General features: G+C 40.5%; 1 protein-coding gene across 6 annotated transcripts in view; it reads left to right on the forward strand.

Annotated features, from left to right (window-relative positions):
- syt7a (synaptotagmin VIIa) overlaps window positions 1-14,530 on the forward strand; it is a 94,837-nt gene that overhangs the window by 60,524 nt on the left and 19,783 nt on the right. For 5 of the 6 annotated variants that reach the window (XR_014277696.1, XM_082539557.1, XM_082539556.1 and 2 more), the window contains one exon: window positions 4,102-4,239. The exons of the other annotated variant lie outside the window; for it this stretch is intronic. Coding sequence is in view for 4 of the 5 variants with exons in the window: in XM_082539557.1 (XP_082395683.1) it covers window positions 4,102-4,239 (138 nt within the window). In the remaining variant the exon portion in view is untranslated. The remainder of the gene's footprint in view (window positions 1-4,101; window positions 4,240-14,530) is intronic. 6 annotated transcript variants of the gene reach the window in all.

The raw sequence follows: 14,530 nt of genomic DNA on the forward strand, positions 1-14,530 counted from the left end.
CAAACAACACTGCAGCATCACTTAGAGTTAAAAACTGTCTAAATTCTTTCATCTTTAATAAAACGATCAGCATTGCTGCTTTACCAGGTGTAACTATGAAGTTTAACTTCCAGGCATCCATGAAAACAAAAGTTATTACATTTAACGGAGTTAGAAGTTAGCAGGAAGCTAGCGGAAGTTAGCTCGCTAGTTTCGCTAGTTACCTAAGCATGATATTGCATGTTCTGACTGAGAGATTTCTGAAAAAATTCAAACGTACAGCTCTGCTATCACTTCCAACATAAATGAAGGCAGGAAACTAAACAGCAGTGACGTTTGTAGGGTTACTGAAGTTTGGCTAGCTGGTATATAATGATGTGCTACGTGATCGCTAGCGACACAGCTATGTTAGCATAACATAAACAGTGAAGCTGGAGGACGAACACTAACACTTTTCCACTTATAAAAGTTAACGTTAAGGTTCCTGATAGTTAGAGACAAATGCAATCGCATGGCAGGATGCTGTAAACAGACCAAACTTCAGTCAGGAGAACAACTGAGATAATCCATCCACAATACGAGGTTAGTCATTAATATACTGCAACAACATGGGAATAGAGCAGCTGTGAGAGGATTCAGCATTAATGACTCAATGGTACAGAAGTGGAGGAAGCAAGAAGAATGAGTTTAATAAAGTTTGATTTATCTGACTGCTTTGTTTCGCTTAATGTGCCTTATAATCCCGTGCACCTTATGGTCCGAAAAATGCATACTGCACACTGCAGTTTAATGTTGCAAAGCACCTCTTTTTAACTTCAGTGGATATTATACATGGTTATGCTCAGGATATGTCAGCCCATTTCTACTGGAAATGCCTTTTGGTTAAACTTTCAGCAAGGAATTTGCATTTGCACTGTTACATTTTTATAAAGCTTTAATGTACATAAAAACCAGCTTCTTGTTTAAGTGAAAATAAATGGAAGGTTGTCTTTTTGCGCTAGTAATGTTGTGGAGTTGTATTTTGTCTCGCATCAATTATATCGTCGGTTATATCGTTATCGCAAATTTTCAAATCTATATCGTGATAAATATTTTTGGCCATATCGCCCTGCTCTAATGAGGAGTACAGGTTAATTCTGCTGATAGTTTGAAATATTATGACAGGGACTCTTAGCTTTGTATGCCTGGACTGCAATATTTATATCAGAACCACTATAGACAAAAGAAGACTGTACACTCGCTAGCCACTTTATTAGAGACACCTTGGATTGGATTGGTCATTATTGAAATAACATTTTTTTTAATGTGATTATAAAACAACTTTTAAAATACATCCAGAGCCACCTTATTAGGTATACGTTGGTAGTACTGGGTTGGACCTCGTTTTGACTCCAGAGCTGTCTTAATTCCACTTGGAATAGTTTCAACAAGATGCTAGAAACATTCCTCAGAGATTTTGGTGAATGCAGATTTGTCGGCTGCTCATCCATGATGTGAATCTCTAGTTTCACTGCATGCCAAACATACTCTACCGGATTGAGATCTGGTGACTGTGGAGTACAGTGAACTCATTGTCATGTTCAAAAAACCAGTTTGAGATGTTCTGAGCTTTGCTACAACTTGCTGGAAACAGCCTCAGAATAATGGGATGGACATGATCAGCAACACTACTCAGGCAGCCTGGGGTGGTTAAACAATACTCAGTTGGTACTAAGGGGCCCAAAGTGTGCCAAGAAAATATGCCCCACACTTTTACACCACCAGCAGCCTGAGTTAGTGATACAAGGCAGAATGGATCCATGCTGAATGTTGTTTAAATTCTGATCCTACCAGCTGAATATTGCAGCCTGAGTTTCCTGTTTTTAGCTGACAGGAGTGGCGCCTGGTGAGGTCTTCTGCTGCTGTGAGGTCATCTGCTTTATGGGCCCTCTGCATGCCTTAGATAAAACAATTGGTTATTTGAGTTGTGCTTGATTTCCAATCAGCTCAAAGCAGCCTGGCCATTCTCCTTTACGCATGACATCAACAAGGCATTTTAAGACACTAACTGGATTTTTCTGTTTTTCAGATCATTCTCTATAAACATTAGAGATGGTTGTGTAGGAAAACCCAGTAGATTGGCAGTTTCCAGCCCATCTGGCTCCAACAACTATGAAATATTAAAAGTCACCTTCTTCCCCATTTTGATGCTTGGTTTGAGCTTTCAGTAGGAGGTCTCTATGATATCTAAACGCCTGATGGGGTTGCTGCCACGTGATTGGCTGATTAGACATTTGTGTTTATGAGACGTTTAACAGATGTACCTAATGAGGTGGTCAGTGAGTGTTTATTTGGGAGGATAAATTCCATCTAGGATGCCCCCGCCCTTCCACTTGTACGAGACTAGCAGCAAGACCCCCATACAGAACTGAGCAAGCATGACATTAAGTCAGGCAAAGTATAAAAAGGAGGATTTAGGAGGAGGTGGGATGCAAAGTGGCTTGGACTTCTGCAGCAAACGTAAGCAAAGTAAAGCAACTTAAATAATGTTCTCTAGGTTAGATCTGCTAGTATGACAGATATAGCAAAGGCACTGGCTGATGTGGGCACACTTTGAGCTACCACGGTGTATCGTGAATTACAAAAACAATCAGAGGCGAGTATCACCAGATAACGAGGTACCTCAGTGGATCTGAATAGAATAATCTAGAATAACTGATTCAAATATATTCAATATATTCATATTGAGTGAGCTGTAACACCAGAATGCAAAATGTTTAAGCTGAGTGTATATAAAACTAGCAAGAAAAAAGGCAGAGAGGTTGAAGCAGACAAAATAATAGTTATTATAGAAATAGAAATATAAAAAAAAGGAATTGATACATTTAGCCAGCAGTAATGAATATATGAATTGAAATCACTGCAATGAAAAGGACTATGAATACAGTTGCTGGAAAAATGAATACACGTGTGACAGATGGTGTCAGGAACTCATGTTAATCTGAAAAGGGTTACTAGACATAAAAGTTTTTAAACTACTGGTGTATAAAAGGGAGATTATTAAACAGACTTTACAGTCCTGCAGTAAAAGCCTTCGACGGTATGCGAGAAAGATGAAATTGTGAAGTTTAGGGTGATATCTCTCTGCGGCTTGGCAGCCCCATATATTTCTTTGCCGAGATATTGTAACACAGCGAGAGGCTTAAGCTATAGAACCGTGGGTGTGGATGACAGGAAGGAGGCAGTGATGAGGAGTCAGAGAATTAAGTGCATAGGGGTGAGGGGGAATATGGTGGGTGAGGGGGGTGGGGTAAAAAAAAAAGGGCGAAAAAGGGTGGGGGGGATTTGGTGAGAATCTGTAGCACAGTAGAGATGATGAAATGAGAAGAGTGCAGCAGTGAGAGAGCCGTGACCCAGAAAACGACACACACCGTGCACCTCAAGATACTGTATCGCTCAAATAGAAACAATTAGTCCAGATCTTCTTAATGAGGCTTAATTAAATCTTAACTCTGGAGAAAGACGCCTCGCATGTTCAGTGGGAAAGGTGAATGTGGAGGAAAAGCAGAAGGCAGGTGAAATCACTAGATAAATGACAGTGTGTGTGTTGGGGGTGTAGTGTTTTTTGCCTGTGTGACGTGTGTGTGCGCGCACCTGTAGACACCTTATACATGCGTGGAAGCTGACGTGCAAACTCCTGAATATCACATCCATTAACAATCATTACCCAGAGTTTCCTGATGTATTTGCTGTCTGACGGCCTGTACCCGCTCCCGTTGAAATCATTCGATTTTTATCAGTTTGGCCTTTCACTTTAAGGTGTCCTCTTAATATCCTTCCCTGGACTGTGCGCTTACTTTGTGGGGTTTTATGTGGAGTTGCAGAGTTCCTCTTTTATGACCATTTTCTCCGTCGCCGCTTCTGCTGTTTGCTCTCGTATGATCTGTTGTTGTTTTCTCTGCCTCTGAATTTTCAGCCCTCGCTGTCACCTAAAATGACCTCTCCTTTTTCCTCTCTCTCCCTGCACCTCGCCTTTCTTTATGCTCGAACCTTTTGCATCTGTTCTCTTTTTCCTTGCCTCTCTGTCTCTCTACCTCTGTTTCTATCTATTTTATTTTATTTTATTTTTTTATGGGGAGCCAGTGAAGGAAAGCTGGTGGTCCTGGCTTTGGCCATTGGTGTGGCAGAGCAAGATGACTTTGCCAATATCCCTGACCTGCAGGAAACAGCGCAGGCAGCACCACCGCCACCAGCCAATCAGGAACCGCCCCCTGAGAAGAGGTACCAGACAATGTACTAGAGCGCTTGTTCTGTGTGTGTGTGCTTGTGTGTGAGAGAGAAAATTGGCTGCAAATGAAAGGATGTGAAGGATATGCTATTGAAGAAAAATGAGAGGTGATTTCAGAATCTAGGTAGAGGAGGGTAGTTTTGTTTGTCAGTGTTTTTGGTGAGTCACTGCGTTGAAGTCTATTGTGTCATAGACCTGCGCCTGAAATAGCACCAGAGCTCAACATACTGCTACAGAAATAAAAATGAGCGCTAACTACGCAACCAAATGTAGAAAATTTCGCCGTAATGCTTTGATGAGTGAGGAGATAAAACAATTTGGGTGTTAGCTGGAAAGCAGTAATGAGCTCATAAATCACAGCAGTGAGATGCTCACTGGTACTCTACTCTTTTTCTTTTTTAATCTTTGGCTTTTAGCGGTAAAATTTCAGCCAGTCAAATCAAACAGTGCTTTCTCATGCCAGTGTACTTTTTCTTTCCTTTTTCCCCTGACCACGATAATTATCTGCCTTATTGCAATGACATTTTTCAGCACCATTTTCATCTCTGTTTGCTTGTCTTCTCACTCCTGCCTTTCAGAGACCTCCCATTGGTAATTGTCTTATTTCCTTTGTATTTTTATGCCTTCACTATCCAAGTCATTTCTGCCCCGTGTTCTTTCTTCCCTCCTGCTCATTAGCTGCCTTCAATCACCCTCTGCCGCTCTGAGAGTCTCGTCTCTGCAGCTCCACCGAGGGCCCAGAGAGCCTCCTCATTATTCCACAACATGTTAGTCACTTACATAAACATGCTGCTAAAAATAACCGCTTTCTTTGCCAGCCAACTTAGACACTAGAAGCCAAAATATTTCCACTCATCTATAAGGATCCACCAGCCTTGCTCACCGTCCCCCAGTCTCTTGAAATAATTGGGTTTGCATTCTGTTTAGGAATTGGACCTACTTTTGTGAAACAATTTAAGGCTAACAAATGAGTACAGTGTGAAACAAGCAGAGCGTTTTCAGTCGTTGGACGGCCGTTTTCGATTGTTCACAACAGTGTCACAGAGAAATCCTTGATTTGGTCCAGCTTTAGGCAGACGCGACACACTCGATTTCCTCTGCAGTCCAATTAGGCAGTTTTAACCTCACTTTGATTCTGTGACAAATGGGCGACAGTGTGCAGATGCATAATATGACACACACCTTTAAAAAAAAACGGCAGAGGACGGCGGACAAATTCTGATGTACTCGTCACACCAATTATTCCTCATTCACAAGTGTTTCATCAATTTGACACGTGATTTAAAACTAGAGCTCCATTACAACACAGATGGTAACTGTTTTCTTATCTGGGCTGCACAGCCGCAGTGCAGACATGCACATGTGCACCATGCAGCTGCTGACATTTGAAGGACCTCTTGTGTCTTCAGGGTCATAGAAATAGGCCTCCCTTAACTAATAAGTTCCTTTATTTATCATAAGTTTGCTTTTAGAGCTACTATAGCCACCAGCTGCTTTGTCTACTGGTTTTGTTTTTTGGCCCTGAGCTTTCTGCGACCACAGAGTTACAAACAACCATCAAAGTATCCTTTGAGAAGAAATGTTGCTTCTTTTTTACTAATATCAAAAGTCTCCGCATTGTTCACAATTATAGCCTGAAACGCAGCGAGCCGCAGAGGAGAATGACTTCCTCTGTAATTTGTTGTGTGCATTGCGTCTTGCCTTTTCAGCTTTTTGTGTTCACACCTCTTTAAATGAGTTGTGAAATCCACTAAGAGACCAAACAGCGCGTTTGTCGCTCGGGCCAGCGTGTGGTCAACAGGATCCGCCTTTATTAGCAGACTGCATTGTGCTGTTTCCTGGATTTAATTTCTTTCACTCAAATAAGAATGACTGGTAACTTAAAGCCCGTGAACACTGGAGAACTGGAAGCAAATAAACAATTTGACTGTAATTGAAGCTTTAAAAGTGTTGACCTTTTAGTGAGCCTTCTGCTGATATGTCATCTAATTCCACTTGAGACTCTCATGGTTTTGTTTATTTCGTGTAAAATTGCAAATTGCAAATTTTAATGAGTGATTTAGCCACACTCTAATTGGCTGCTAAATTTAGAAGCTTGAAAACCCCCCAACATACCTCAACAGTCTATTAGAAGTGCAAGTTGTAAGCTTGCTGGCAGTGTATAGTTCCTGGTGGTGTTAGTGCTGACTTCACAGTAAACGTGATTGAATCAATTACACTCCTGGCATATTGCTCACTCTGAAAGGGGTTCTCAAGCCAAAGACAAAGGCACGCTTTCATTCGTCTCTCTTACCCTTCACACTCGGTGTTTCATCACAGTCTGTGCATTTAAACATGTGCTCGTGCCCATCATTCATCTTCACCTGCATTACTCATGCTACCCCGCATGAATTTATTTACCTAAGATCTGAAAAACATGTCACTGGCAAATGGCTTCAGCCAAACATCGAGCCTCTGAAGTTAATGTGAATATTTTATATATCTGTCAAATGGTAACGGAGTCAGTGTTAACATCAAAGGGAATTCTTTGTGCTCCCCACGAACAGAGAAGAGCTGCCGTCTGCACAACTGATATTTCATGCCCTACATTAATGAACCAGTCAGTTTTTCAGAGCAACTACTGTAAATAAATGTACCCGAGTAGAGAGCTACTTTCGACTGCTCCCTTGTTCTCAAGGGGTCACCACAGCGGGTAGCGCCGCATGTCTGATTTGGCAGATTTTTACGCCGGATGCCCTTCCTGACACAACCCCACAGGGATTTGTGTCTCCTCCTGGGATCGAACCAGCTAGAGCTTTAATTTTGTAGACTCTTGTTTGTTTGAGTAATCTTATTTTATGCTGCTTTTAACGTACAGTAGATACACGGCCCTATAAAAGGTTTTCTTTTTTTTTAAGGCCTGCTTGGCCACAGACGCATGTGAGTTGTTACTACTTCCATCAAAATTGCAATACATCTATAAAGTTTTTCTATAAAACTATAAAGTTTTATTTGAATAACTGTTTGAAATTAAAATGGGGAAAATGAATAAATATTTTTAGATATAAAATTTAGCTCAATTTATTTAAACAAACAAACAAACAAACAATGTCTTTTTTATTAAGAGGTTTAATTTATTTAATTGTAATACTGATTTAGTTGTTTTGCTTGTTCTAATGCTGTTTAACTGGGACCTCATTACGTTTTGTTCCCTTTTCGCCTGCCTCATGTATTGGAATGACAATAAAAGATTCTATGCAGTCTTCTGGAAAACTAAGTACACCCAATGATTCAGTAATTTGTAGCGCCAACTTAAAAAGCAATATTGAAGCAATGGTTTTCTGTATGACTATCAGTCTTTAATGGCATTGTGGAAGAACTTTGGCCCACTCTGTACAACGTTACATCCCTTCATTGAGGTTTTTGGGCATTCATGTATGCACAGTTCTCTTAAAGTCCCATCTGAGCCTCTCAGTCAGGTTGAGGTCTTTCATTGAACCTTGATTCTTTTCTTTTCATTCTGTTGTAGATTAACTGCTATGCTTGGGATCATTGTTTAGCTAAGTTTTAGCTGTCAGACAGATGGCCTCACGTGCTCACGTGTGACTCTAGAATACTTTGGTGTACAGAGGAGCTCATGGTGGACTCAGTGACTGAAAGGTGCCCAGGCCCTGTGGTTGCAAAAAAAAAAAAAAAAAAATCCCAAATTATTACCCCTCCACCACCTTGCTTCACATCTGATATGAGGTGCTTGATTTCCACCGTTATGGCTAAGAATACGACTAAAAAGGATTTCTTCTGGCAACCCTTCCGAACAAGCCACACTTGTTTTGTCTTGTCATGAAATTGAACATTTAACATGCTAGCTGAGGCCTGCAGAGTCTGAGATGTAGATCTTAGGTCTCTTGTTTTTCTCTGAGAACTGCACCGTCTGACCTTGGGTTGAATTTTATCTGGGGCGTTCACTCCTTGGAAGACTGTGTGTTAACACACACCTGAATGCTCCAGACCAGGCAACAGTTAAAACTTCTGCTTTCATAGTACTCCTCACAGTTGCTGATGATCAATTAATCAAGTGCTTTAATTAGCAGCACCTGTCTGCTATTTACAGAACCCTATTCATTCCTGTGGAAGCAGGAATGGTGTACTTAGTTTTTCACAGGATTGCAGAGATTCATTTGAAATTTAACTTTTTTGTAAAATAATGGATGCCAGTAATGGAAGGTGTATGTACAAGTGGTCACTTTGAGCCAAAGGCTCAGGCTTCAGATTCTAAATTTGGTGTTCTTAGTTTTGTATTATCTCAGTAAGAGTAGATATCCCTAATACACTTATATGAGGCACACAGATCTGGCTGTGACTAAAGGAAGCCCCACGTCCCACTGTTCAAACCTTCTGTTTGCAAGGGACATCCAATTAGAAGAAAATTGACTTGAATGGGATGTGAAAGGCAGTCAAATGTGCATTTTTCTCACTGTGAATAGGCTATGAATCATGTGAATCAATCAATAAACTGTAGAATAAAGCTATCCCACTGCCGTAAATGAATAAAAATAGGGGGTTGGAAATGGGTATAATTGATGTATTTAATCACAAGCCTTTAATTTTACCATTTTTCTTTTAAGTGACCCAGTCTTTAAAACTAAGGTTTAGAAACCTTACACAAAATATTTCAAATTAGCCAGCTACAACTGAATGAAAATGTTTGTGCTTCACTATCAAATAATAATGTGAAAGGTTAACACATTTGTGGTGTATTTCAAAAGTTTGATTTAAGTGCTACTTCCTTTTATGGTGAAGTTTTTAAATTGCTCCCATACTATATTTAATTAATTAAAAGATCCAAGTGCTTTGTTCACCACTTTAAACAGCAGTGCTCCTGGTCCTGCAATGCAATTAGCCAAGCAATCTTATTAATGGTAAAATGTATCTAAAGTACTTAAGACACAAATATTACTGAGGCTTTTCTTTAAGCCATCAGCAGTATGTTAACGGTCCATTGCTGCTTGAAGGCAATCCAAACATCCCACTGGCCATGAGAAGGTGTTGAAGTGTGTGAGATTCTTAATGCTTCCTCACTGACCTTGTGTGTGCGATGGCTGGATGAAAGTGCTCTCCGTGGCCATTTGTTTATGAAGTGTGGCAGGAGCAGACTGAACTGCACCACAGCTGGTGTTAGTCATGTGGACTTTCAAACCAAGGTTACAGAACAAGGCGGGGAAAGAGGAAGTAAAGGTTACACGATAGACTATCAGAGAGAGCAACTACAGGTTTTAAGATTGAGTGTTGCTTTAATTTTGGGGCGAGAGGAGGTCGCACATGCTGAGATGTTTGCGGTCCAGCCATCCATAGGTTGGACTTCTAAGAAGGCTTAATTAGGATGTTAGAGTGGCTTGTTTATGCCTCATTGGTCTGCACTCACAATTCATTTGCGACTCAGTGAACATATACTGTAGGTTCTCCTCCAGTGTTGCTATAAAGAGAAGGCACAATCCCAGAGAGTCTCGAATCTAGATCTCTCTCTGAGCAGCAACTGCACAGCCCAATGAGGATGGAGGCTCAGGATAAAGGGGGCGGGCTTTACGCGTGTGACACATTAACATTCAATCCACTTGCCTGTGGTCCTTCAATTATTCATCCATGCATGTTACATCATTTTGTGTAAGCCAGTGGAGTTGTCTTTTTTTCCCTGAAAACATCTCTCTGATATTAATAGATATAGATGTGTATTTCTCTGCCTTAAAGACACGATGCACTCAGTGAGATTCTGAGTCTCTGTTAATTGCCAAGTGGGCTATATATATATGTACATATAACTTCATAATTTATGAGCTTATTACGTTGCTTAAATTGACATAAAAGACAAACGCAGTGGATGGCGGTTAAGACCATTTACCCAAATCAATATAAGTGTGCGTTTGTTTGACGCTGTGAGTGTGTGTTTGTCCTCTAACCACATTAGCCAGAGTGGGAGGAGTTAAATCTTTATGTGGTGGAGGATTGTGTGTGTTTAGGCTAATGTAACGACAGGGCATCCTGAGGTCACAGTTTATCATTTTAATGGTCGTTATTTCAGGCCTCGTTTTCTTAGAAAAAAAAAGGAGATATTACTATAATTCAAGATGATATAATTTGCACGTGTGTTTGTACATCAACATGTAAATTGATTATGCTGCGCTCTGCTAGTCTGACACAGTGCTCCTCCTGTGACAAGGGCTTTGCAGACCCGACTAATCAGCACAGTCTTCGGGGGCTCTGGCTAAGACTGTCCCCGAAGCTTTGGCTCCCTGCGGCCACTGTGCTCATTCATGCATTACAGGGGGAATGTAGAGATGCATTCAGTTACATGCTGGGGGGGGGGGGGGGGGGGGGAGTCGATCGCATTAAGGCAAAACCCTCCCAAAGAAACCCCCCAAAAAACCACACACACAAAAAGACTCGGTCACAAAGAGATGAGGAGGAGTGCTTTCATCTATCCATCCATCCATCCATCCACAGGTCAAGGGAGGATGAGAGAAAATTCAAAGTGAAAATCCATCTTCCTTCAATGAGAGTAGCAGGAGGGAGTACTTATTGTACTGAAGGCAGGGCTGAAGGCAGCACTCCCGCCAGCAGGTACAGGCTGCTACACATGCTCATCTCATTCATCCAGATAGATGGATGGCGTTTGGGGAGACGAGCTATTAGGAGCATTAACCTGGGACTCTTGTGTTCTGCCTCAGAACAGGTGGCACATATGCGGCAGCCTCCACCTCAGAAGCCAATCTGCGAAGCTAATCGAAATTTTAAACATTTGGTAGATTCGTGTTTGAAGTTATAATGGACCGTTAAAGCGGTTTTATTATTTTGTGTTGCTGATATTCCCTGGATTGATAGATTAGTTGTTTTAATTAAGCTCTGAGGCATGAATACTAAAATTGCTGAGAGTTTTGGGATGCCATAAAGGGAACCGTGGACTGTTATAGGTTAGGTAGAGACTAGGCTCATCTTTCGATTTGAAAGTAATCATGCTTGCCAGTTTTTTAGTACCTTCAGCACTTTATTGAACATTAAAAAGAGAGAAACTGAAGCTCGGGGAAGTAGCATGTTAAAAAGTCAAAATAAAATATATATAAAACAGTACTTACTTAATAAAAATAAACATTTGGCAGTGACTGAGTGCCTTTGGGTTTTTTTTTTCTATTTCCATTTGGAATTCAGTGAAAGAAGCAGAAGGCAGTATTTAGTATTTAGCACCTCACTTGTTGCTCATTCCTGAAATGGGATTTCAGTAAATGATGCTATTTTAGGCTAATTTCTAGTTTCAACATGCAGGAAGTAATTAGTCGTCAGTGAAAGCATCCATATTTATGAGACTTTTTGGTTGTAGCTTGAGGGAAGAAGCAGGGCCCATATGGAATAGAAACAACAGAACAAACTTACACTAAATGTTTTAGTTTCACGTGTATTTTATGTCTTATGAGAAATAAATGTCTCATACCATGATTTACTGATGAAAGAGTTCCAGTTTATGGAAGACCAAAGCTGCTTAAAAGAAAAACTAATTTATAAAATGCAGAATAAATTAAATATTATTTTTTTAAATTTCCTTCTGTATATTTATTCATCTATTAATAGTTATTTCTCTTTCATTTTACTTATTCATTTAATTTAATTTATTATTTTTAATTCATTACTTTATTCATTATTAATTCAAACTTTTTTATTTCAGTATTTTCATTTCTTGATTTCTTTCTCTATGCCATGCTTCAGCATGCAAATATGGAGGCTCAAAGTGTGCCAAATCTGTCCCTAGTGGTTGACCAGCACCAACAGAAATGTTAATAAAATATTTTATGAAAATGAAAATAAATATATTTATATGAATTCTAATTATATGTTATATATTTTAGTGCATTTACTGGATTTTTTTAAAAATATCAAACTATTTGTTATTTTTTTATTTTGGCAGTTCTGGTCCTCCACACCCTTTTGCATTTTTTTAATGCAACACAGTTATAAACAAACAGTATGCTGTGCAGGAAAAATGAGAAAGCAGCCACTTTCATGAGTAAATGATAGTATGCGGCATATAGTTTTTACAACATTTTCTTTTTCACATAGGGGACGAGTGGCTGAGTCTAGTGTGAATGTACCTGTGTTTCATGTGGATAATGAGTTATGTAAGCAATGCACTGTTGTGGTTTTGACTGTGACTGAGCCTGGAAAGTATGCCCTACCTGTAAAGAATGACAGATGGCGGCTATGAAATTGAGCATATACATTGAAATACATCACTTCATGGTTTCAGGCGAGCGTGTTTGCTTGAGTGTGACATGTTTGCAGAGGGGTGGGGAGTCTGAATGTGTTTTTTTTTTTTTAAAAAAAGAGGGGCTGGGCTGGGCTCTCTTTTTCGCGTCTCTCTCCAGCCTAGAAGTGGAGTGTCTTTCTCCCCCTTCCCCCCCTCTACGAGCTGCTGGCCCTCGGTCAGGTAACAAAACAGGATAGTATCACAGGACGGTGAAACCCAAAGTGGCCCCGCCTGCCTCCATACGTCTGTATGTGAATGTGTGTGTCTGCGAGGCTCTCACCTGTACCTGTCATATATCCTATACCTTAACTTCTTTGTTCTCAGTGTGTTTGCCTGTTTGTTGCACTCCTCTAAACACACCCTTCCCTTGCGGCCACTCCTAACATCCTCTTGTCACACACATCCCAAACCCTCATATGTATGGTCTGTGTTTCTAGAGTCGTTGCTATGCCAACAGCCCACTTTCTGTGTCTTAGCTGTGGGAGAATCTGATCTGAGTCTACTCTGCCCCCCACTGGATACTGTAGACAACTGCAGGCTTAAATCATGTCAACCACATCAACCCCCATGGGGTCAGAGGGAAAAAGCATTGGCACCAAAATGTATCAGTTGTAGTAATGCCATCTGCCACATTTAATATTGCCTTGCTAGAAATTGAATAAACTGAAACCAATCACTTTCAATACACAATGAGATGTACGATCTGGAAGCGCTAACTGATCCGCAGGCCCAGACGTTTCTTTAAAGCAGCCTGGTTGCAGGGAGCAGAGGACCACCTCAGGTGCTGTAGAGCAAGCCTTATAGAGCGGCCATTCCCCTGACAGCAGTAGCTCTTACCTGAGAATGCACTGAACCCCTGAATGAAGCATGAAGGAGAATGAATAATTGAAGACGTTCACTCCCCCATCGATAGTTGGGAGGTGGAGGAGGAGGGAGGTGCCTTGCTTTACTTCAAGCCCTAAGAGTCTCCCTTTGCTTTAGACTTCTTGAGTAGATGCTCATGTTTTAGGTGTAGTGTTTTGCGCAGCTTTTTGATTCTCTCAAACTCATTGCCTGCAGTTTAGAGCCAGTGCAGAATAATAACAATAAAAGCAATAATAATCAGGCAATATGGAAATGCAAATACCTCCCTTGGCGACTAATACAACTAACAGCAATTCATAAGCATCCCCTTCCCTTCCTGAAATGGTTAACATCCCTCCTTCCCCCCCGTCTCACTCCGGTTCCTTTGCTGGTTGAAGTGATTGTTTGCTTGTCTTGTTTGCTCGCCTTTTCTGTCTGTCTATTTGTCAGTATATTTTCCTCTAGTTTTGTCCGTGTGTTCTGCAAAAATGTACACATTATTGCATTCAACATCAATTGTCATCCAAATTCGAAGCTTAGTGGGTCCAGAAAAACAAACAAACCAAAAAACATCCCTCGAAACAAACTTGGTGAAAAGCTCGACAGAGAATGCTGGCCGGACAGACAGACTTTCTATGGGCTCCTTGTCTACTGCCTGTTCAAGGCATTGCCTTCACTCTCCGAGTGACAACTACTTGCATATAACATATATGCACATGTAGCCAATGCCAGTTTGTGCTTTGGCCCCTGTGTCCCTGGTCCACACTTTTAGAGTGTTGCTAAATGGTTGAAAATTCAGGTTCGTCTTAAAATCAACTTTTATCATTTGTAGTTCTCAACTTAATTTCTATCAACACCCTCTTTTGTAACACTCTAAATGTGCTTTTCCTACTACTTGTTCCTTTTTGTGTTTTTGGTGGTATTATCATTTCGTGTGGTATATCGACTCCTTATTTCCCCTCTCTCTATATTTTTTGGTTCTTCTATCGATTATTTTGAGCTCTCCATGCAGAGAATAGTGCTTCTTGCTCTCTTTTTCCTGAAGATCAATTGTATTTATTGTCTTTTTCTTTTACTCTCTGTGTTCTCTCTCCTCTTTTTTAGCATGTATGCCCCTTTGTCTCCTGTTAAAGATATTACGTGTGCATAGCCTTCTTTTTTTGTCTCTTATT

Source organism: Aulonocara stuartgranti (genome assembly GCF_965226115.1).
Source record: "Aulonocara stuartgranti genome assembly, chromosome: 7".
Lineage (NCBI taxonomy): Eukaryota > Metazoa > Chordata > Actinopteri > Cichliformes > Cichlidae > Aulonocara > Aulonocara stuartgranti.